Source organism: Drosophila ficusphila, unplaced genomic scaffold (genome assembly GCF_018152265.1).
Source record: "Drosophila ficusphila isolate 14025-0441.05 unplaced genomic scaffold, ASM1815226v1 contig_412, whole genome shotgun sequence".
NCBI classification, from domain to species: domain Eukaryota; kingdom Metazoa; phylum Arthropoda; class Insecta; order Diptera; family Drosophilidae; genus Drosophila; species Drosophila ficusphila.
In genome coordinates, this window is record NW_025064326.1 from 2,657,187 (window position 1) to 2,680,734 (window position 23,548).

The 23,548-nt window shown below is 43.1% G+C and overlaps 9 protein-coding genes and 1 pseudogene across 10 annotated transcripts; 5 read left to right on the forward strand and 5 right to left on the reverse strand.

Annotated features, from left to right (window-relative positions):
* Nucleotides 1–26: 26 nt before the first annotated feature.
* Nucleotides 27–981, reverse strand: LOC108092486 (gamma-secretase subunit Aph-1). The gene is made up of 2 exons (XM_017192081.2): nt 500–981; nt 27–444 (listed from the first exon to the last, which is right to left on the reverse strand). Exons 1-2 carry the CDS (start codon nt 890–892, stop codon nt 121–123), a joined length of 717 nt encoding a protein of 238 aa, XP_017047570.1. The 5' UTR covers nt 893–981; the 3' UTR covers nt 27–120.
* Nucleotides 982–1,394: 413 nt separating this feature from the next.
* On the forward strand, nt 1,395–3,536 carry LOC108092465 (sorting nexin-21). The gene is made up of 4 exons (XM_017192053.2): nt 1,395–1,605; nt 1,685–1,831; nt 1,928–2,624; nt 2,682–3,536. Exons 1-4 carry the CDS (start codon nt 1,599–1,601, stop codon nt 2,815–2,817), a joined length of 987 nt encoding a protein of 328 aa, XP_017047542.1. The 5' UTR covers nt 1,395–1,598; the 3' UTR covers nt 2,818–3,536.
* A 1-nt stretch (nt 3,537) lies between these two features.
* Nucleotides 3,538–7,244, reverse strand: LOC108092464 (transportin-3). The gene is given in 6 exon segments (XM_017192052.2): nt 3,538–3,941; nt 4,002–5,366; nt 5,421–5,587; nt 5,860–6,836; nt 6,839–6,950; nt 7,022–7,244. Coding segments are annotated over 6 exon segments (2,796 nt in total). The 5' UTR covers nt 7,136–7,244; the 3' UTR covers nt 3,538–3,880.
* A 235-nt stretch (nt 7,245–7,479) lies between these two features.
* Nucleotides 7,480–7,930, forward strand: LOC108092467 (SNAPIN protein homolog). The gene has a single exon (XM_017192056.2). It carries the CDS (start codon nt 7,526–7,528, stop codon nt 7,928–7,930), a length of 405 nt encoding a protein of 134 aa, XP_017047545.1. The 5' UTR covers nt 7,480–7,525.
* A 12-nt stretch (nt 7,931–7,942) lies between these two features.
* Nucleotides 7,943–8,765, forward strand: LOC108092466 (methyltransferase N6AMT1). The gene has a single exon (XM_017192055.2). The coding sequence runs from the start codon at nt 7,943–7,945 to the stop codon at nt 8,618–8,620; it is 678 nt and encodes a 225-aa protein (XP_017047544.1). The 3' UTR covers nt 8,621–8,765.
* A 322-nt stretch (nt 8,766–9,087) lies between these two features.
* On the reverse strand, nt 9,088–10,773 carry LOC108092312. Its single transcript, XM_017191847.1, has 5 exons — nt 10,740–10,773; nt 10,367–10,664; nt 10,157–10,305; nt 9,457–9,610; nt 9,088–9,337 (listed from the first exon to the last, which is right to left on the reverse strand). The coding sequence occupies exons 2-5, from the start codon at nt 10,635–10,637 to the stop codon at nt 9,204–9,206; spliced, it is 708 nt and encodes a 235-aa protein (XP_017047336.1). The 5' UTR covers nt 10,638–10,664; nt 10,740–10,773; the 3' UTR covers nt 9,088–9,203.
* A 1,254-nt stretch (nt 10,774–12,027) lies between these two features.
* Nucleotides 12,028–13,882, reverse strand: LOC108092295 (annotated as a pseudogene).
* LOC108092294 lies at nt 13,583–16,468 on the forward strand. The gene is made up of 3 exons (XM_043207938.1): nt 13,583–13,737; nt 14,948–15,967; nt 16,465–16,468. The coding sequence occupies exons 1-3, from the start codon at nt 13,583–13,585 to the stop codon at nt 16,466–16,468; spliced, it is 1,179 nt and encodes a 392-aa protein (XP_043063873.1).
* A 136-nt stretch (nt 16,469–16,604) lies between these two features.
* Nucleotides 16,605–17,680, forward strand: LOC108092362 (glycoprotein-N-acetylgalactosamine 3-beta-galactosyltransferase 1-like). Its single transcript, XM_017191898.2, has 3 exons — nt 16,605–16,789; nt 16,962–17,208; nt 17,260–17,680. Exons 1-3 carry the CDS (start codon nt 16,779–16,781, stop codon nt 17,524–17,526), a joined length of 525 nt encoding a protein of 174 aa, XP_017047387.2. The 5' UTR covers nt 16,605–16,778; the 3' UTR covers nt 17,527–17,680.
* On the reverse strand, nt 17,505–19,498 carry LOC108092358 (glycoprotein-N-acetylgalactosamine 3-beta-galactosyltransferase 1-like). 2 transcript variants are annotated; one of them, XM_017191895.2, is made up of 4 exons: nt 19,096–19,498; nt 18,773–18,968; nt 17,886–18,722; nt 17,505–17,827 (listed from the first exon to the last, which is right to left on the reverse strand). In XM_017191895.2, the coding sequence occupies exons 1-4, from the start codon at nt 19,155–19,157 to the stop codon at nt 17,654–17,656; spliced, it is 1,269 nt and encodes a 422-aa protein (XP_017047384.1). In that variant the 5' UTR covers nt 19,158–19,498; the 3' UTR covers nt 17,505–17,653. The 2 variants fall into 2 exon arrangements, with proteins under 2 accessions (XP_017047384.1, XP_017047382.1); XM_017191893.2 differs by having other exon boundaries at nt 18,773–18,971.
* Between the last annotated feature and the right edge of the window lie 4,050 nt (nt 19,499–23,548).

Below are 23,548 nucleotides of genomic sequence, written 5' to 3' on the forward strand. Positions count from 1 at the left end.
TTATGAAGATGTTTTTAGTCCATAGATAGTATTACATTTCGAGCATATACAGCTTAATTTTTATTTTTAAATAGTGTTATTCAAAGTCTTTAAACTAGGTGGCTAATACTAAGCGCTTGTTTATTGGCATGTTATGAATTTCTTAAAGCTGCGCGAGGTTCCACCAGCCACTCGGAACGCCAGGACACCCGTGAATATAGTCACTATGTAGTTGATCAGCAGAGTGGTGGTGTACAACTCGTTGACATTGAGAAGAGTAATCAGCGAGACAAACAGGTGGCTGCCCACCACATAGCCACTGTGAATATAGTTGTTCGTGTCGAAGGCGTTAAAGAAGATTACGCTCCAAAAGGTGTGCAGCAGGATTATAGATAAGGCTTGAGCCGCAGATGTCACAAAGAACAGCTCCGATCCACTTTTTAAGCCCATTGTGCCGGGACCACTCTAAAAAGCAGAGAATATTTTTATTGGAGAAATACTTTATCGACAAATTACTTACCATATCAGCTAGTACATTGACCAGAGCAAACATCCCGGATATAATTCCAAAACCCAGGCCGGAAACATAGGCAAGAATATGCTTGTTATCCGTCACCCTTGTGTCCTCAGCCACGGCATGCAATCCTTGCTCGGTGCTCCGCAGGATTCTGTAGATGATGTAGCGGAAGCCCTCCTGACACAATACCGAGAATACCACGCCAAAGGCCAGGAATTCCTTTAGTGGGATCAGGGCGTACCACAAGGACGAGATCAGCAGCGAAAGCAGCCAAAAGAAGGCCGCCGCTATCAGGATAATTATCCGCACCGGGTCATTGGCGATGGTGAAGACAAATAGGGCAAAGGGCAGTCCAAAGGCAATGAAGGTGCAGCCAAAGAACTCGGGCAACGTCATCTTTTCTTTGTAATATTCCTGGCTTTCCGCTTGGTTTGTGGGTGTTTTGGTTTACGTTGGAAGAGGAAGCAGACTGGCTGACAGAGAGTTACCGGACTGTTTCATTCGATTTGGGGATGCCACACTGTGAAGCTTCAATGTTTTATACCCTACACTGTTTGGCCAGTTTTTAAAATCTAAAACTGTTTAAAACTTCGTCTGCGCTAATTTTATGTATCTCAAAAAATATTTATTGTCTTGATTTCTAAAATAGTTTTTAATGATGCCAGACTACTCAAGAGCAATGTTTTCGTACCGTACAATCCGAGAGTCTGTTTATTTCAATAGGAACTTGTTGAATAAATACTGAACAAGAATTTACTGAAAGCTAAAGTAAATTAAACAAAAATTTTTTGAATGAGTTCCATTTTGTTTAATTTATTAATTTTATTTAATTATTATTTCCAATGCTGCCCAACATTGGCGCTCGCGTAGAGTGCTTGCGCCGTCGGCTATTCTCGTTTCACCCGCACTTAACAAAGGCATCCGTCCCACTTGCAATATTTTTGTTTGGGGCGGGATTAGTCACTATAAATTGACTCAACTCGGCTGCACTATGCCAACCGCATAATCCGCCGTAAACCAGAAGCGAATTGCAAGTGCCCAGCTGCGGATCAAAAACGGCAGCCAGTGAAAAAGAAAAAAACAAAGAGATTTCAGAGCCCATATGCCCAGTGAGTAAATCACACTTCCAATTAGCGTGTCTCCGGTGATTGATTTCCGAGATTTCGTGCACTACTTTGCATTCCGTAGTTCACGCCGTAATGGCCAAGCGCCTGCTGCCCCACCAACCGTCCTACGAGGGGGAGGCACCCGGACCGGATGAGCTGGACAGTCCAGCCATCGAGGCGGCGGCCCTCGACATTCCCCCGCCAGAATCTGATAAGGCGCTCCAAAGGGGTATGTACATATGGATGAGTATACTTTTTAAAATTAAAAAAATATATAAATTGGTTTATGAATATCATCTCAATAAATACTTTTTGAACTTTTTAGGTGTCTGGGAGCGACCCACAACGAATTCCGAGTATAAGCCGCCCACCGATGGGAGCACCGTGCTCCGCTTCGATATTCTGATGGCGCACATTATGCCTCCCGATGGCGAGGACGTGAAGATCAAGCGATTCGTAGTCTACGAGCTCACTGTAAGCCAGGATGGCACCGCGGAGGACACTCAGCCGGCGAAAATCGAGCGCCGCTACACGGACTTCCGGGAGCTTTATCTGGGATTAAAGCGGCAACATCCGACGGAGCTGGCCAACAAGTATTTTCCATCAAAGGTGCTGATGGGTAACTTTAAATCCGAACTGATTGGCGAACGAAGCGCGGCCTTCGAGGCTTTCCTCACATATGTTGCAAGTCAGTCGAAGCTTCGGGACTCGGAGGACTTCTTGCGCTTCCTGCAGCATGATGAACTGACCAGAGCGTGCCAGTTTTTAGATGAACGACGCCACGAGATGGCCATACCCATTCTGGAGAACTGTTTCCGGCTGCTGAACAAAATCTACATGAACAGATCGCGACCGGTGCTCTTGATTCTGTGTCGCCTGGTGGCGGCCTGCACCTCATCACCAGTGCCTCATCACGCAGCGGAGCGCTGGGCTCTATTGGCACTCAGTCGCTTTGAGACGCTGTGCGATATCGACCTGCTGCCGCTCTACATTCCACTGCTCCACACTTGCGCCCATTTGTGGTTAGTAAACTGGCAACATATTTATTTATTTGAAAACTTTACAACGCAACCTTTCAGGTGGCAGCGCGGCCAGGACCAAAAGCCGATCACCGACCGACTGACTGACATGTCCAAACAGGGCATAAACACTGCGAACACCGAGAGCCTCATGCAGGCCATTCACAAGATTGATCCACGCACCGAAACCATTTAAAGCGCAATCTCCACCAGAATTAGCACCCATAAGTTCAGCGTTTTGTTCAGTAGATTTTAGTCGTCAAGCGTAAAGTGCAATTAGAGAACGTGTGCAATTAGATTTAAGGTGAAAGGAGTATTTATCAACCTTCAAGGTAGCAGCGATTTTAAATAACACTGTTTGCCCAAGTAGTTCGTTTAGGTATTTTACATAACAACCCAAGAATCCTTATTGATGTCACAAAAATTCAGTTTTTCAAAGATCAAATACCCGGCTCCCTATGTGTTCGTTATTTTTGTCAAATTTAAATGTATTATATTTTATTTTAAACTCCAGATAATTAACATAAAGTTGGCCCTTGTTAATAGCTAAAGGTAATATTGCGACTAATTCGTATCTGTATCCTTAATGTCCTACTTTGGTAACTTAAAGGTTAGTCTAAGCGTGTTTTGTTTCATATTACGTATTGTTTGATATTGTGCATTCGTCTCTGTAGTTTATAGTGGGAGTTGTGATATAGCTTTGCACTCTTTTCCACCCAAAGTGAATCACAAACGTACTATTCAAAGTCCGTGACGCACAGTCTGCACATCCAAGCCTAGAACTCCATATCAGCCTGAAAAAAACATCAGACATGTCAAACGCAGCTCCCAAAGTTATTTATTACAGCCCAACGCCTTGTGATTGCTTTTTTCAATGAATAAATATTATACTCAAATGTTTTTCAAAGCAGAAAACTTTGTCTGTCAGATTTAGTCATTAAACACTAAATGGTATATGTATATTTAATGGTTTGTTTTTTGCGTATGCTTTTTTCTGAGTCATTTTGGGGTTTAAACTTAGATTTACGAGTGCACTACTTTATGATTAACTTATTCCTATTTGCTGTGAGGATCTTATGACCGCACTCAAAATGTACAATGCGAATTATTTATAACTTATGACGTCACACAATCGATTCAACTATATTATAAATAGAGGGGTACGTGCGTTTTAAACAAATTGTTAGCGCCCTTGAAACATGACATACATCATTCAAAATGTACAGAATCAACCAAATACAGTCCCAGCTTCCATCTGTTCAGCGGAAGAGTCGCGTGAAGGTTTTCAAAGCTTGCGAAATTGCTTTCGTCGTGTCCGCCCTGCAAAGGAATATACTTTTGTTGAAAATAGAGCAAAATATTATGGTGAGGAGTAGCTACCTGAGCACCGTACTGCTAAATTCATCCAGCTGCTGCTGCGTAGCCGTCACGTAGCCACCGCTGTTCTTCTTGGGCAGCGCCTCCAGCGCCTGTGCCAGAAACGGCTGCATCCGTTCGTTGCCCACCACCTGCTTCAGTTCGTGGATGACCTCGGCCACGTCCACCAGCATGTAGGAGTGCAGCTGGAAGACCGACGCCTGAATCAGGTTCATCACTAAGGCTCCACCGTGCTGGTTGGCCAGTTCCACCACCAAGGGACGGCACTCGGCATTCCGGCTGTGGCTGTTCGTCCTGCCCCAAACCAACAGGTTGATGAAGAACTTCATCACCGAGGAGTTCGCCTCGCGGTGATCCAGCGAGCAGGCGATCAGGGCGCACTGGAAGATCGGTGTGATGAGGCTGCTCTGGAGCAGCTGCTGCGGACAGCAGTCCAAGTAGCGGGAGGCCAGTCGGAAGAAGTCGTCCACGGTGTCGGGGTTGTTTTTAAGGCCATTCTCCATTTGCAGCAGACCGAAGGTGGGTTCGATAAAGGCCTGCAGCATCTCCAGCAGTCCGCCAATGCACTCGTTCGACTTGGCAAACTCGTCCACCAGAATGGAGCCCACGTAGAGGAAGCAACTGTGGTGCTGCACCGCATACAGCAAGACCATTTGCTTGATCAGCGGCTCCACCAGCAGCACCGCCTGCTTCCGCACCATCCGGATGCCGTAGCGGATCAGCCGGCAGGTGCGCTCCATGATGCGCAGGTCGCTCTGGTACTTGTCCATCACGCGCGATATCAGCTGCCAGGCGTCGTTCAGAATGGCCACCGTGGGATGCTCCACGGTGTCGGGCACGTCGGGATTCGTGTGCCGGATGATGGCACAGGCTCTGTCTATCCAGTAAACGGGATCGCTGCGCTCTCCTTTCTGGACGCCAGCCGCACTGCTCTCCACCAGTTGAGCCAGTGGCTGCAGCTGGAAGCCAACGATCTCCCGCAGAGCGGGCTGCAGTTGCTCTCGCGGCAGGCGGGTCAGAATCAGGGAAATGCCCTTGAGCAATCCGATGGCCACATCGTTGTTGATCTGAAAGCTGTCCAGGCTGCGGGCGATCTCCACCAGACCGCTGATGTGGCACACCATCTTCTGACGGCAGGCGGAGCAGATCGAAGTCAATGCCATGGCCGCAGCTGGGGCCAAGCCGTTCTTCTGCTGCAGAGCGTAGAGCAGAAAGTTGAGCACCGCCTCCAAGGACTCCGGATGGTTTTCAATCCAGTCGCACAGCTCGCCGATCAGCAGGATTGCCGTGTAGCGAACTGCTATGTGCGTTTGCTCCGACATGTTCAGGATGGCCTCCACCACCTTGGGTATTACCTCGTTTTCATCTCTGCAAGATTGGGTATTATTAATCTGTTATTATTTGAATACTCTTTATACGTACGGCAGGATGTTCTTGGCCACATTTTGCATTATAAACAGGGCCGCCTCCGTGGATTCCCACGTAGTTTCTGGTGTTTGCAGGATGTGGAACATTTGCTTGAAGCAGGCTCCAGACCCCACAATAAAGGCCACGTCTTTTATCAGATCTGATACCTTGCGTCGAAAGTCCTAAAAGGAAGTGAAAGGGAAATTAATACATATTTGAGAAACTCTCCCATTTAAAGACGAAAACGTTATAAAAATTGTAATGGTTTTTTTTAAGCACATTATCGGCTTTTAGATAGAAACCGGTTATAGCAATGACCGGCATTTAAGCTTAGATTTTTTCTTAACAAGCAACTGGCAATTTGACAACCTGGCGAAATCGAATAGCTCTTAGCCACTACATAAAAACTTAATTTGATCCACCAAATCAGCACGAATCCTTCAAAGAAACTCACATAGAAATTGTTGTTCTCCTCGATAAGACCATCGTGGTCGCTCTCCATCTGCGAGTGGCGGAACAGGGCACTAATCAGCCGCTCAATGTGCGGCCGGAATAGTGCCGTCAGCTTGTCGTCGTTGCGCTGGAAGAGATCCTCGCTGAGCTTGTACCACAGGTGGAAGGTGATCTCGGCCACCTCGTAGTCAAAGTGGCCGACGCACAGCAGCACGAGGTCCAGTCCCTTCAGGCAGTAGTGTGGCTTCTGGGGATCGGCCAGTAGATCGTAGAAGAAGGCATCACACAGCGACGTGAATATCCGACAGTAATTGATGGTCTTGTCGGTGTCCTCGTGGGCCACACTCAAGTGGTAAGGCGTCTCCAGCATGCACACGGCCCCAAAGATCTGTGCCTCGACGGAGGACTCCGATTCGTTGGCGCCATTGCGGCTGGTGTTCATGCAGGAGAGCAAGGCGCACACGCATTCGGTGGCGTTGTCGTGCAGTTTGCCAGCGGTCTCCGGCTGCGAGAGCAAACGGAAGGCCAGCTGGGTGAGGGCGTTGTTGTACACATGCGAGACGGGAAAGGCGTGGATCACCAGCCAGGCGCTGTAGGTGCGCAGCGCGGCATTCCAAACGCGCTGCTGGTCAAGATCCTCCCGCTGTAGGCACATGCACAGGAACTTTAGGACGCACTCGGCGCTGGCGTCCAGCTGCTTGTGCACCTCCTCCCGCCGGTTGGCACCCAGCCGCAGGTACCGCGAGTCTATTTCCTCAGGCAGAACCTTCAGCACCTCCAGCAAAGGCCAAGTGGCGGAGGGATGTGGGGCTAGAGTCACCAGGAGATCGTTGATCGGCTCCTGCCAGCTGGCCATCAGCAGGGCCAGGTCAGCCACCGCCAAGCTGAGCTGCGTCACGATCACATTGTCAGTCTGTTCGTCGATCTGACCGATGTGTGTGATAAGGGAATCCCGCAGGGATTCGTGCGTGTGGGGGGAAGTTCGCTGAAGGAGTTCTGGATCTTGTTGCGCATCGTCTGCGCTGCAAAGTAGTTGGCGTGCAGATCTCGCTTCTGGTGCAGCAGCTCGTCCGCAATCGTCCACGAGTAGATCTTTAATTAACGAAACAAATGTTAGTTATCGAAGGACAGTCTAGGCCCCCCGGTCAACTGTCACTACTCACCGACTTCTGGAAGTCCTGCAGCCATTTGTTCGCCTTCTCCTGCTCTTTGGGGTTGTTCCCCTGAAAGAGGGCGCTTATTGCTTGGTACACCACGTCCACCGAGTACGTATCCATTTCACCGGCAGCTAGAATCAGCGCATAAATTTTCTTAATTATTATTATACTTTATTAGCGATGGCTGAGTGCGTACATCCCGTGAATCGATAACACAAGGAGTAAGCGCGCGATAGATCAGGGATGTGCGTGAGCGAAAGTCACTTTGACCATGTCGAACCTGCGAAACAGGGTTGTTGAATTTTTTTAGATATCGATATAGAATCAAAAAAAAAAATTGTTTATATATATTATATATATTTTATATATATATTTAATACGCGAAATTACTCGGAATAATTTTATTACTTAAAAGTGTGCAATTCCAAAAGCCTACTTAGTATTCCAGGTATCGGTTCCATCAGCAGAGTTTATCCCATCTCTATATCGAGTTCTGATCAGATTTATACAATGGATTCGGATAGCACCGTCACATCCTTGGAGGAGAACACCGAGAACTTCTGCACAAATCCGACGCGCGACATACTCGCCGAGGGCATCACCAACCTCTTCAAGCCGACCATCGAAAGGTTGGACGAGCGTGTGGCCTCCACCATCCAGTTGCAAGCGGAGCTGCGTGGCCAACTGGAGGCGCTTTCCGCCCAGCTGAGAGACATCGAAAGGGCCCAAAGTCAGATTCCCGAGTTCGCGGACAAGGTGAAGGAGCTGCTGAACGTGAAGCACAAGGTGACGGTGATTAGCAACGTCCTGGGCACCAGTCAGGAACGGCTCACTGGTCTGCACAAGCTCATTGAAAAGGAGCAGCGCCGGAGACAGGCGCTCCTCGATTCGGCCCTTAGCACCAACATATCGTAGATTCTGTCCACTATGGAGACGCCCTACACCGACCACTTGAGCCTGGAGGACTTCGAGCAGGTCTACGAACCAGCGGAGGATTCCTTTCTGCTGTTGGATGCATTGGAGAAGGATCTGGACTACCTCGCAGAACTGCAACCGCATCTTTGCGTGGAAATAGGTTCGGGCTCCGGGGTGATTATCACGGCTTTGGCCAAGAAACTGGCTAGCTTTTCCCTATGTCTGGCCACGGATATCAATCCCAAAGCCTGCAATGCCACAAGAAGAACGGCCGTCCGGAATGGAGCGCGCTTGGACAGCATTCGCTGCAATCTAGCGGATGCACTGCGTCCGCAATCCGTAGACGTGCTGCTCTTCAATCCCCCCTATGTGGTCACCAGCGATGAGGAGCTGCAAACACAACAGTTCGATTCCCACGTCGAATCCTCGACGGATCCCAATCTGGTCTTCTCCTGGGCCGGTGGACAGGATGGGCGACGCGTTACGGACATTTTGCTGAAGCAACTGGATGACATTCTTTCTCCCCGGGGCGTTCTCTACATACTCCTCCTGCGGGAGAACAAGCCCGACGAGATTATCAAATACTTAGAGGACCTTAATTTCCAGGCGGTTAGGTTTATGGAGCGACGCATTCCTGGCGAGCATCTTTACATCCTGAAGGTCACCAGGACCTCCTACTCCTCATCATGACTCGTGCAATAAACTCGTTCGACTGGAATATCAAAAACTAGTTATATTTTAATTAAAAGGTAACCTCTTTAAAGTTAAGGTTTACATTTGATACTTTTATTAAATAATACGCAAATACATTTTAATTAAAGTTGAACTAATTGAATAGAGCGTGTTTGTATTTTTTTCGAAGTTTGTCTTAAGTGAAATCCCAGCTGGAAAATACCTCTAGAAAATATGTTATTTTCATGAGCTTTTTGGCCTTCCCGCTTAACAGAATTTCCACATGTACTCAGTTAAGATTTTCCACTCCTTGCAATATCTGCATTTCCACACCACCACAGTTGTGATTTTTCCACCGTTTTGCAGGATCTGATTTTTCATTCCCTTGCAATATTTGCTTTTCCATTGAACTCCAATTTTCCATTTAATTGCAATAGCTGATTTTCCCCTACCCCATCCCCAATCCAAAAAAACAATACTTTTTAATTTGTAATATGCATTTTTTAATCTATTTACAGTCCAAGGAATGAACCTTAACCAATGATTTAAAGTAAAGTACATATAAAAAAAGGGAAAACTAAATTTTACGACTATTAAAAATTTAGTCCTCAGAATTTCTTTTCCTTTTTTTTTGTTCATGATTATATTTGTATACTTTATTTTTTGCCTTATTGAACGCTGAACGCAGATCATCTTTATATTGGCGAAGACTGTAATCGTCGTTTTTGAGTGCCTCTGAAAATAAAAACCATAACATATTAATATATTAAATATTAAAACAAATAATAAATTTATAAGAAGTAATGGGTCAAATATATTTAAAACAGAGAATTTAGAAAAATCTGTATAATTACCATACAGTAGGTTGGTGAAATTACTATAATGCATTAGGCCGACCTGTCCCATCTTTCCTGAATAATTCATTTTAAATAACAGGTCGTCTGAAAGAAGTCGTCTTAGACCAATTGTTATGCTTTCATCTCCGATCATGGTTTTTAACAAGCGTATCTGCAAAAAATAAACCTTTTATACTAAAATACAAATAAAATTATTTTGAAAACAAAATATTTTTTAAACAAATCAGTTTATACACAAATTAGCTGCATGAATTTAAAAAAATGTAATTACATAGTAACCCAGCGGGAAAGTGGGAAGTTGGTTTTTAGTTAACTGGAAATCCTGCTCCTTTTAGCAGGTAGCAGTGTGGGAATAGAAAATTTCCGACCGCTAAATGGGGTGGGTTTTTAAAAAATGACCTTAAGTTACAACGAAGTAATGACTTATTCTGCTAAGCCGGAAGGCCAAAAACCAGTGGATTTTGGCCTGCATTCAGCAGCCAGCGATCTACATAGAAACCTCCTTCCCCCTCACGTTTGGGTTTCACCCCCGTGTATTTTGAAACCAGAGACGGAATAAACGTAAGGATTGAATAAGGTTTTGTCCCTTTCGCTTGTATGAAGAAACCTCATGAAAATAACATATTTTGCAGACGTATTTTCCCGCTGGGCTATTGAAACTTATTATTATTATTGAAAAAAGTACATAAGTACTTACAAATTCTTCTGGATTAGTTTCGGCATCGGAGTCCAATTGTCCGAGTTCTGCAAATGTAGAAATCGGAAATGTCCGCTTGCGCACGTTCATATTTCCCGTTAATATTGACATTTGGGCCAGAATCTTTGATGTTGAATCTTTTACCAATTCTAAAAAAAAACATTTGATTTTTCTTGAAAATTGAAAAATAAATTTAAATAAAATACTTACTTTCCAAATTATTAATTTTCTGCTCGAGCTTTAGAAATCCAGCGCGAATCTCTTGAGTTTCTGAAGGATAGCTAACAAATTCTGGAGTCCCTAAATTTTCACTACAAGTGTCCTGCTGCATTAAATGGGTTGTATTCATTTTTGTGTCCGGATGCCTAAATCCTGCACGAATTTCGTTCTTTGAATCTTGGGATCCTGGATAACTAACAAATTCCGGAAAACCTATATTTTCACTTAAAGGGTCTTGCTGAATTAAATGGGTAGTATTCATTTTTGTGTCCTGATGCCTGCCAGCTGCCTGCAATAATCCTGCACGATTATTAGCCCTGCGGTATTTACTTGACTGAGATGTACCACTCATTTTATTACTTACTTCTTTAAAACACAAACAGAAATGTTTTGCACAAAATTTTATACTGATGTGACCGTGCGTCATATATTTGATAATACCAACATTCCGAAGAAAGACAATAATTGGTCACACCTTCGTTGTAGCTAAGGTCATACTTTGCCCGCGAACAAATATTTCGTTTAAATAATAATTTTCAGGGACCGTAATAATTAAAGGTTACGTATATTAAGAATTTTTCGCCAATTCGATTTCATTTCGGCATCTCAGCAAACGCTTTATTTACATAAATTCACAACTCCAAAAGATGGGTGGTTACACTTCAGTAAACAAATCGATTTAAATTTTAAAATAAATTCACGATCATATGAAATGCACACAACCATTTTTTCATGTCATAAAGCATATTTTTGTTTCAAAACGAACCGCGAGCATGATTTTCAAAATATATATAGAAATAACGGAAATAACATTATAACATCGTTGTTTTTCATCAGACAAGCATGATTTTTGGAATATAGAGTTTCCTAACGACTCTTGAATCAGGAATTAAATTTGTATATCATTTAGCTTCCATAATATAAGGAAAATTCTGTATTTTTTTTATGTTTTTATGTATTTTGTTCGACAAATTTGACTGCAAGGGTATATAAGCCGAAGCTAGCTTCCTTTCTTGTTTAATATCAAAAAATACAGCAAAAACCTTTCGTTTTCCAAAAGTCTTAACCATTATGTTCATTTTTTATATGTTTTAGCTATGACATAATGGAGAACTTACGATCATTTTTATATGTAAACAATCCAAAGACCCCAGTTTATTTTGGACAGAAGTTTCGAACTCATGTTAAGGAGGTAATATTTCCTTCTCTCCACTTCAGTGGTATCCAGATCCTCCGCAGTGGTACAAGCCACTGCTATATTATACAACTCCAAACGTAAGAATTCAAGTTTTCTACACAACTATTCTTGAATCATAAACTATCTCTACTTTCCGTAGGTCACCAACGATTGCTGCTCAAGTTCTACGTGCTGGAATACATAATCTATAAGCTAAAAATCTTTGGTGTCAGCAAGAGCCAGGATAATTTGTCAGCAATGAACTACATTTCTTCCAGCAAGCAATTATGGACCACTTTTCACAAAAAAAAAACAGAGCTTGGAAAAACTGCCCTCAATAAAATTTGGTCGGAGGAAAATGCCACAAGCTCAAATGTGGAAATTAAGTCAAAGCTCAAGATGTAATCCTGCTTTGATTTATTTTTAAGATTCTATTGACTGCAATATAAAATGCCAAAGAGTAATGCCATTTTTCTTAGAAACGTTATCATTTAAATCATGTAGGTATATTATAATTTATAAAACACAATTGTTAAAATCGATCTATAAACCATACTGCTCTCTCAGTAATCTTTTTTTTCTTGAAACTTTTAAGGGAGGATGATCAGCGATTATTCCGAAGGGTCGGGATTTATACAAAATAGTTTCCAGAAAGTGCATTTCGTAGGGCGATACGTTATGCAGTGAAATCAAATAGGTGGAGCAGCATTGCATTCCCTGAAAGTAAGCCAGAGTTAATATTTTTAACATATGTACTCAAAGCAACCAAATTTATTACCGTTCCAGCCGAGTGGAAGAGATATTTGCCCAGCCAAAAGTCATCTCCGTCGCGACTTGGTATTAAAAAGTGTTCCAGGGAAAGCGAAAAAAAGCGATGTCGACCGTAAAGATCTCGGGAGTCGCCGGCTTTGACCTTCAGTATGCGTAGGTACTTGCCCATCTCGAAGTCTTCGGTTCCTCGATCGCCTGGTTGGCACTTCTTAGCTGCTCCTCTGACCAACAGCTCCACTGCCCTTTTGCTGAGCACATAGCCAGCTCCACCGGACATGTAAACCCGGGAAGCCAACTTGAATGCCGAGCCAAAGTAAATCGGAGTCTTAGAGGAGTGGGGATGAAGCAACTGCCGCATATTCTCCATCACCGCGTAGGTATCGTCATCCGCCATTCCGCCTCGTGGCCGTAATTCCTGTAGGCATGGCCAAAAGCGGCCTTGGTCTTCCCCAAAGATTGCTTCGAGAGTCGCTGATGTTCAGGCCCACAATCTCCACTCCAGATGGAGTGGTTAGCGAGGAGCTGCCGTAGAACACCACTCGATTGCAGTGGGTTCCCCACGTTTGGCTAATTGCCCTCACACCACTCATGTACTTTTTGGGCCAGGTCTACACCAAGCAGATTATCCTCACCGATCGGAACATAAGCCTGGCCAGGCGATTGTTTAATGGTCGGTGGGTTATTGTCGTGGGAAGAGTGGGAGATATGAGTTCTGGCAGGGGATTCACAGGGTCGGAGGTGATAGAGTAGGAACTCCAGCACATGCATTTGCACGTCACGGCAATATGGATACAGGATTGCTCCACCGAAACAGCTTTCCCAGCTCTAAAAGAATATTAATTAAATATATCTAACACTTGCCCATAGGATCTCACCTGGTTTTTGTAGACAGCTTGGAATGCGCAGGGCCAAAGCCAGAAGTTAAGTCGCAAAGTGAAGGGAATCACTATTTTCGATACCTTGAAGGGCTGAAGTCCTTCGCTGGCAACCCTTTTCATCCTTTTGAGGCACTCCCTGAGGAAGATTTCATCCTGCAGGCAGTTCCTGGTGGCCAGCTGCTCCAATGCCCCGCTGCTAAATATAAAATCTGTGTATAGATATATGTAGAAGTCATGCTGGGCCTCGATGTCCGGAACGTCACCAATCTCTTCAATGAGACACGTGTCCTTTGCATGGTGCTAACCAGCCCGAAGACCCACCAAAGTCGCGCCATCCACATCCAGAGAACCTGGGGAGCGCGCTGCAACAAGCTGATCTTCATGAGCACCAAGGCGGACAAGCAACTGGGAGCCGTGGCCTTGAAAGTCAGGGAGGGCTACTCGAATCTGTGGCCCAAGATCAGAGCATCGCTGCAGTACGTCTACAAGCACCACTTCCAGAACTACGACTGGTTTCTAAAGGCTGACGATGACACGTGAGTGGAACTAACCATTTAATAAACATATTATATCATAAAAACATTGTTTATCAACTCCCCTTTTCCCATGAGATCATTAAATATAATTGTAAAACAATTACATTTTCTGTAAAGCTTTTCATACCCTTGCAGAGCAAAAGGGAATTATAATTTGTTTGCAACGCAGACCCCACAAAGTATACATTTTCTTGATCAGCATCACGATCTGAATTGAAATTCGTCTGTCCGTCTGTCCGTTTCTCATTAAACTAGTCTCTCAGTTTTTAAGCTATCTTGCTGAAACTTTCCCAAACGTTGTGTTGTGATTGCACGAAGTATATACATAAGTCGGAACGGGCCGAATCGGCTGACTATATCGAATAGCTTCCATACGAGAGAATGCCGTTGTTTTTGATCAGATCGACTTGATTTCTTCCATCGGAAAACTATATCATATAGCTGCCATATGAACAATAGCCGAAAATATATGGAAAACTAATAGAAAAATCGTCATAGCTTCGATGTTGTTTAGTTTTTATGTATTTTGTTCGGCAAATTTGATGACTGCAAGGGTATATAAGCTTCGGCTTCGAAGCTAGCTTCCTTCCTTGTTTTATTTGCAAAACGAACCGTTGATGTCGCAAACACATTTAAAGCTGGAATATACTATACTATACTGGAATATATTAGATGTATTTCAAGCTATAAGCTGGATGGAAAATTAACAAGCTTTTCTCGTGAAAAGCTCATTTGTTACATTTGATTAAGAGGTACATATTAGAGACGTATGCTATATGATAAATCTGACCGATCTGGTCAGTCGTTCGAGAGTCCCGAGGCGTGCGGTTATCTTAAAAATGAGCGGAAGAATTGTGGAAGCTTCTAAAAGTGGTGGGGAGAAGGAACAATCCAGTGATGGGGAAAAACCTCTACCAGGCAGATCGGAAGATAATCGATGTGCTGGCACAACAAGAAAAAGTGATTCAGATGCTTGTGTTCCGGGAACAAAGCTTCGCCAAGTCGCAGTCGAAAATTCTTTGGCTTCAGTACCAATTTCCCAGGGAAATGAAGAGAAAAACCCAGCTGCATCTTTGGCTCCGAAAATACCCGAAATCTTTTTACTGAACACCTACTGTTGGGAAGGCGTTTTGTCATATTTGAGCGTGCGTGACCAACTGAGACTGGCTGCATCAAGTCCGCATCTTAAATCACTTTTCGAAACTATAAGTCTGAAATACAAGCAAATCACAAGAAGCGTCACAGCAGATTTAAGCCTAAAGGAGCTCTCTCAATTGCTGGAAATCGTTAATGAGAATGTGAATAGCTTTGAGTCACATCATTTCGATTTGATCAACTATAAGTCACCTCATTTCGATGTGTTCACCTATGAGTCACCTGAAATCTATGGAGAGCGGAGCTTATGGCTTTTGCGGACCTTTTGTACACGATTGCAGCACTTGAAAATGATTATCGTACGGCCGAGATGGAATGATCTGTTACAGTTGAAGAGTCTTACATCCCTGCACGTCCAACTTCAATTCTCGAGGGCAGAGATGTGCATGAATTTTGTTCTTAGCCTAGTGGAACTGCCCTGCCTCCGGAAACTGAACTTAGAGGCAGAAAACTATAGTGGAGATGGTCTGCATGTGCTGGAGAAATTAGAATCACTGGCGATTGGTGCTTATCCAGGAATAAATGCCGAGTGTTTGGGCACGGCCTGCCTGAAAATGAAACAACTCCGCCACCTAGACATGGGAAAATGCATTGAAAATCTCACCGGGGACAACTTAAGGGTAATTGTGAGAAACTGTCGAAATCTGGAGAGTTTACTCTTAAACACAGTGATGGATAGAAATGTGCCCTATGAAATCGTGTGCCAGTTGCCCAAACTGAAGTACTTGCAAATTTGGCCTCTTGGCTTTCTGAGGGCAGGTTTCATCGAGGGACTGATTCACAAAACAGACACTCCGCTGGAAAGCCTCATTTTGAAGGGAGACGTCTTGCGTGCCGAACAGGTGGAGCATATCTGCGAGATTTCCTCGCTAAGGGAACTTTTCTTGGGGTGCGAGAGTATTCCCTTGAGTGGCCTGCTTAAACTAAGGAACTTGGAAATTCTGAACCTGACAACGAGCGAAATTACCAACCACCAACTGTTGACGATCCTCGAAGGCTGTCCGCTAATCAGAGTGGTCGGTCTGGATGCTCGAATACTGATCAACTCAGATTTTGTTCGAGATGCCACTCGATTGTTTGGATCCCGAAAACTCAAGATCTATCTATTTGATCCATCAGTTTTTCGAAACTTTAATAGAATTTTTAAAGGAAATAGGTTTATTCAATTCGAATACGATTTTTTGGAAAAGCCTTTCTTGATTAACGAATCATTGAGCACTGGACTTAAAAGCACATTACTGCTCAATAACAGTTTTGAATTTATTTCTAAGAAATCAGCAAAAAGCCAAATAAATCCCCATTATTAAACTACAACACCATTACGACTCTCAATTTGAACGCCTAGACCCACACAAAAATCTTTTTTTTTTTTGCAAAATGCCCGAAACTGGAATTTTTAATTAGGCAAATGACATTTTGATTACCAAAAAGCCAGCCAACTAACAGAATCCTTACCATCGTGTAAACTTAAATTCTATATATCGAGAAGTGTTTTAATAGGACTTAAATTTGAAAATTCTTTGCGAATCGCTTAATCTTAATCTTTGATCAGATCGACTTGATTTCTTCCAGATAGCGTTTTCTAACTACTATTGACTTTGGATGCCAGATTTGCCATATGAACAATAATCGAAAATATGGAAAATTAATAGAAAACTCGTCATAGTTTTGATGTTGTTTAGTTTTTATGTATTTTGTTCGAAAAATTTGATGACTGCTAGGGTATATAAGCCGAAGCTAGCTTCCTTTCTTGTTTAATATCAAAAAATACAGCAAAAACCTTTCGTTTTCCAACAATCTTAATCTCATAATAGAGAACTTGCGATCCTTTTTATATGTAAACAATCCAAAGACCCCAGTTTATTTTGGACAGAAGTTTCGAACTCATGTTAAAGAGGTAATATTTTTTATTTTTTGCTGTTGATGCTTGATCGCAAATCAATCTTCATTTTTATTTACATAAAAATGATTGCTGCCTGAAGCATTAAAGTTAAATGCCAAAAAGTGTACTGCACTTTTGGTTATAGACACTGTAAACCAAGTAATGGATGGAATGGAATTAATTTCAGGGTTCTGAGCAAAATGGCCCTGCACCGATTTATGAAGTTCGGATTTGGCAACGGCAGCGTTTGCAGCAGTAAGACCTACGGCTACGAGGACGTGGAACTCGGAAGATGTCTGGCGGCGGTGGGCGTGGTGGGCGGAGATTCCAGGGACGAACTTGGATTGGCGCGTTTTGTGCCCTTCTCTCCACTTCAGTGGTATCCAGATCCTCCGCAGTGGTACAAGCCACTGCTATATTATACAACTCCAAACGTAAGAATTCAAGTTTTCTACAGAATCATAAACTATCTCCATTTCCCGTAGGTCACCAACGATTGCTGCTCGAATTCTGCCATATCCTTTCACTACAACAACGCCAAGGAGTTCTATGTGCTGGAATACATAATCTATAAACTAAAAATCTTTGGTATCAGCAAAAGCCAGGATAAATTGCCAGCAATGACACCCATTTCTTGGACCACTTTTCACAACAAAAAAACAGAGCTTGGAAAAACGGCCCTCAATGAAATTTGGTCGGAGAAAAATGCCATAAGCTCAAATGTGGAAACTAAGCCGAAGTTCAAGACGTAATCTTGCTTTAATTAATTATTAAGGTTCTATTGACTGCAATATAAAATGCCAAAGAGTAATGCCATTTTTCTTAGAAACGTTATCAATTAAATCATGTATATTATAAAACATAATTGTTAAAATCTATCTATAAACCATACTGCTCTCTCCATAATCTCTTTTTTCTTGAAACCTTTAAGGGAGGATGATTAGCGATTACTCCGAAGGGTCGGGATTTATACAAAAAGGTTTCCAGAAAGTGCATTTCGTAGGGCGAGACGTTGTGCATTGAAATCGAATATGTGGAGCAGCATTCGATTCCCTGAAAGTAAAGTAGATTTCATATTTTTTAATTACTCAACAGCAACCAAAGTTAATACCGTTCCAGCCGAGTGGAAGAGATATTTGCCCAGCCAAAAGTCCTCTCCGTCACGACTTGGTATTAGAAAGTGTTCCAGGGAAAGCGAAAAAAAGCGATGTCGACCGTAAAGATCTCGGGAGTCGCCGGCTTTGACCTTCAGTATGCGTAGGCACTTGCCCATCTCGAAGTCTTCGGTTCCTCGATCGCCTGGTTGGCACTTCTTAGCTGCTCCTCTGACCAACAGCTCCACTGCCCTTTTGCTGAGCACATAGCCAGCTCCACCGGACATGTAAACCCGGGAAGCCAACTTGAATGCCGAGCCAAAGTAAATCGGAGTTTCAGGGGAATGGGAATGAAGCAACTGCCGCATATTCTCCATCACAGCGTAGGTATCGTCATCCGCCTTGAAGAACCACTCCGCCTCGTGGCCATAATTCCTGTAGGCATGGCCAAAAGCGGCCTTGGTCTTGCCCCAAAGATTGCTGCGAGAGTCGCTGATGTTCAGGCCCACAATCTCCACTCCAGATGGAGTGGTTTCGGAGGAGCTGCCGTAGAACACCACTCGATTGCAGTGGGTTCCCCAGGTTTGGCTGATTGCCCTCACGCCACTCATGTAGTTTTTGGGCCAGGTCAACACCATGCAGATTATCCTCACCGATCGGAACATAAGCCTGGCCAGGCGATCGTTTAATGGTCGGTGGGTTATTGTCGTGGGAAGAGTGGGAGATCTGAGTTCTGGCAGGGGATTCACATGGCCAAAGGGTCGGAGGTGATAGAGTAGGAACTCCAGCACATGCATTTGCACGTCACGGCAATATGGATACAGGATTGCTCCACCGAAACAGCTTTTCCAGCTCTAAAAGAATATTAATTAAATATATCTTACACTTTCCCTTAGGATCTCACCTGGTTTTTATAGACAGCTTGGAATGCGCAGGGCCAAAGCCAGAAGTTAAGTCGCAAAGTGAAGGGAATTACCATTTCCGATACTTCAAATGGCTGAAGTCCTTCGCTGGCAACCCTTTTCATCCTTTTGAGGCACTCCCTGAGGAAGATTTCATCCTGCAGGCAGTTCCTGGTGGCCAGCTGCTCCAATGCCTCGCTGCTAAATATAAAATCTGTGTATAGATGTATGTAGAAGTCATGCTGGGCCTCGATGTCCGGAACGTCACCAATCTCTTCAATCAGACACTATCCTTTGCATAGTGCTAACCAGCCCGAAGACCCACCAAAGTCGCGCCATCCACATCCAGAGAACCTGGGGAACGCGCTGCAACAAGCTGATCTTCATGAGCACCAAGGCGGACAAGCAACTGGGAGCCGTGGCCTTGAAAGTCAGGGAGGGCTACTCGAATCTGTGGCCCAAGATCAGAGCATCGCTGCAGTACGTCTACAAGCACCACTTCCAGAACTACGACTGGTTTCTAAAGGCTGACGATGACACGTGAGTGGAACTAACCATTTAATAAACATATTATATCATAAAAACATTCTTTATCAACTCCCCTTTTCCCATGAGATCATTAAATATAATTGTAAAACAATTACATTTTCTGTAAAGCTTTTTATACCCTTGCAGAGCAAAAGGGAATTATAATTTGTTTGCAACGCAGACCCCATACAGTATACATTTTCTTGATCAGCATCACGATCTGAATTGAAATATGTACGTCTGTCCGTCTGTCCGTTTCTCATTAAACTAGTCTCTCAGTTTTTAAGCTATCTTGCTGAAACTTTCCCAACAGTTGTGTTGTGATTGCACGCAGTATATACATAAGTCGGAACGGGCCGAATCGGCTGACTATATCGAATAGCTCCCATACGAGAGAATGCCGTTGTTTTTGATCAGATCGACTTGATTTCTTCCATCGGAAAACTATATCATATAGCTGCCATATGAACAATAGCCGAAAATATATGGAAAACTAATAGAAAAATCGTCATAGCTTCGATGTTGTTTGGTTTTTATGTATTTTGTTCGACAAACTTGATGACTGCAAGGGTATATAAGCTTCGGCTTCGAAGCTAGCTTCCTTTCTTGTTTTATTTGCAAAACGAACCGTTGATGTCGCAAACATATTTAAAGCTGGAATATACTATACTATACTGGAATATATTAGATGTATTTCAAGCTATAAGCTGGATGCAAAATTAACAAGCTTTTCTCGTGAAAAGCTCATTTGTTACATTTGATTAAGAGGTACATACATATTAGAGACGTATGCTATACCAAAGAATTTTTACTTTAAATAATTGTTCAATTAAATAATCATTTTACACTTGTTCATTTAATTTGTTTGATCCATTCGTTTCCTACCAAAAGTTAATATTTTCCAATTTGAATCAAGAGGTATCTAGAAGTTGAGTTGAATACTTTTTTGTGTTTTTTGCTCTAACTTATTAATGGCAAATGATAAATCTGACCGATCTGGTCAGTCGTTCGCGAATTCCGAGGCGTGTGGTTATAAAAAATGAGCGGAAGAATTGGCGAAGCTTCTGAAAGTGGTGTGGAGAACGAACAAACGAGTGATGGGGAAAAACCTCTCCAGACAGCACGAGAAGAAATGATTCAGAAGCTTGTGAAAGTGTTCCGGGAACAAAGCGTCGCGAAATTACAGTCGAAAACTCTTCGGTTTTAGAACCAATCTCCCATGAAAATGAGGAGAAAAACCCAGCTGGATCTTTGGCTCCGAAAACAGCCGGAATCTTTTTACTGAACACCTACTGCTGGGAAAGAGTTTTGTCACATTTGAGCTTGGGTGACCAACTGAGTCTTGCTGCATCAAGTCCGCATCTTAAATCACTCTTCGAAACTTTAAGTCTGAAATACAAACGAATTACAGAAAGCATCACAGCGGAATTAAGCGAAAACGAGCTCTCTCAATTGCTGGAAATCGTTAATGAGAATGTGATCAGCTTTGAGTCACCGCTGGGTCCTCCTACCGATGGAGATCGGGATTTGTCGCTTTTGCGGCTTTTGCGGACCTTTTGTCCACGTTTGCAACACTTGAAAATTACTATTGAACGGCCAAGACGGAATGATCTGTTACAGTTGAAGAGTCTTACATCCCTGCACGTCTATCTTCAATTCTCGAGTGCAGAGGTGTGCAGGAATTTTATTCTTAGCCTAGTGGACCTGCCCTGCCTCCGGAAACTGAACTTGGAGACAAGAAACTATAGAGGAGATGGTCTGCATGTGCTGGAGAATTTAGAATCACTCGTGCTTCGCGATTCAACAGGAATAAATCCTGAGTGTTTGGTCATGGCCTGCCTGAAAATGAAACAGCTCCGCCATCTAGACATTGAGGAATTCATTGAAACACCCACCGCGGACAACTTTAGGGTAATAGTGAACAATTGTGGCAATCTGGAGAGTTTACTCTTAGGCCGACCGTTGGCTGAAAAAAATGTGCCCTATGAAATCCTGTGTCAGTTGCCCAAATTGAAGCACTTGCAAATTTGGCCCTCTGGCTTTCTGAGGGCGGGTTTCATCGAGGGACTGATCCACAAAACGGGCACTCCGCTGGAAAGCCTCATTTTGTGGGGAGTCGACTTGAATGCCGAACAGGTGGAGCATCTCTGTGAGATTTCCTCGCTAAGGGAACTTTCCATCCGCTGCGATAGTGTTCCATTGAGTGACCTGCTTAAACTAAGAAACTTGGAAATTCTGGAACTGAGAACGAGTGAAATTACCAACCACCAATTGTTGACGATCCTCGAAGGCTGTCCGCTAATCAGAGTGCTCGGTCTGTATGCTCAAAAGTTGATCAACTCAGATTTTGTTCGAGATGCCACTCGATTGTTTGGATGCCGAAAAATCAAGATCTATCTATGTGGTCAATTTGTGACTTCAAACTTAATAGAAACTTTAAATGAAAATAGGTTTATTCAATTCGAATACGGTTTTTTGAAAAAGCCTTTCTTGATTAACAATTAATTGAGCACTGGGCTTAAAAGCACCGTACTTATGAAGGAGATTTAAAACTCTTTCTAAGAAATCAATAAAAAGCCAATTAAACGACACAATCATTACGACTTTTAATTTGAATGCATAGACCCACACAAAAATCTTTTTTGTATTTGCAAAATGCCCGAAAGTGGAATTTTTAATTAGGCAAATGGCATTTTGATTAACGAAAAGCAAGCCAACTAACAGGATCACTAACATCGTGGAAGCTTTAATAGGACTTAAATTTGAAAACAACTGCATTCCTTGCGAATTGCTTAATCTTAATTAAGCCGCTAAAGATAAAAGGGTATTAAAATTTCAGTCAGAAGTTTGCAACACAGGGAAGCAGTCACCTTAGACTCCATAAAGTACATATATCTTGATCAGCATCACGATCTGAATTGAAATACGTCTGACCGTTTCTCTTTAAGGGGACGTTCTCTTTGTTTTGGTCGAAATGAAGGCAAAGTTCGTAAATTTTTTGTGGGATAATGAAAAGGCGTACGAACTTCGGGTTTTGCTTTTTCCGATTATATCGGATAGCTCCCATACGAGAGAATGCCGTTGTTTTTGATCAGATCGACTTGATTTCTTCCAGATGACGTTTTTTAACTACTATTGAATTTCGATTAAATTTTATTTAGGAAAGATCAAAAAATATATATAAATAATGGAAAAAAATTATACCGCCGTTGTTTTTAATCAGGCAAGCTTAATTTTTGGAATATGGACTTTTCTAAGCCCCATGCACAAAAGCTCTATCCTCGTTTTAATCGCACTTACTAACTCTTACTTACTCTCACTCGCACTTGTTGTGAGAATGATTAACGGATGCTTTTTGTCAACGAGACTACCTTGTTGTAGCATGAATTGTACCATGGGTCGATCTGGTCAGTCGTTCGCGAATCCCGAGGCGTGTGATTATCGAAAATGAGCGGAAGAATCGTCGAAGCTTCTGAAAGTGGTGGAGATAAGGAGCAAACGAGTGATGGGGAAAAAGCTTTATCAAAAAGAAGAAGAATTGAGTCAGAAGATTGTGAAGATGTTTGGGGAATAAAACGTCGCAAAATTACAGTCGAAAACTCTTCGGTTTTAGAACTAATCTCCCAGGGAAATGAGGAGAAAAACCCAGCTGGATCTTTGGCTCCGAAAACACCCGAAATCTTTTTACTGAACACCTACTGTTGGAAAGGCGTTTTATCATATTTGAGCTTGGGTGACCAACTGAGACTGGCTGCATCAAGCCCGCATCTTAAATCACTTTTCGAAACTATAAGTCTGAAATACAAGCAAATCACAAGAAGCGTCACAGCAGATTTAAGCGAAAAGGAGCTCTCTCAATTGCTGGAAATCGTTAATGAGAATGTGATCAGCTATGAGTCACCATATTACGATGGAGATCGGAATTTGTGGCGTTTGCGGACTTTTTGTCCACGATTGCAGCACTTAAAAATGGCTTTTTCTCGACCCAGATGGAATGATCTCTTACAGTTGAAGAGTCTTACATCCCTGCACGTCTGTCTTCAATTCTCGAGGGCAGAGATGTGCAGGAATTTTGTTCTTAGCCTAGTGGACCTGCCCTGCCTCCGGAAACTGAACTTAGAGGCATATGACTACAGTGGAGATGATCTGCATGTGCTGGAGAATTTAGAATCACTGGTGATTCGGGGTTTTCTAGGAATAAATCCTGAGTGTTTTGCTATGGCCTGCCTGAAAATGAAACAGCTCCGCCA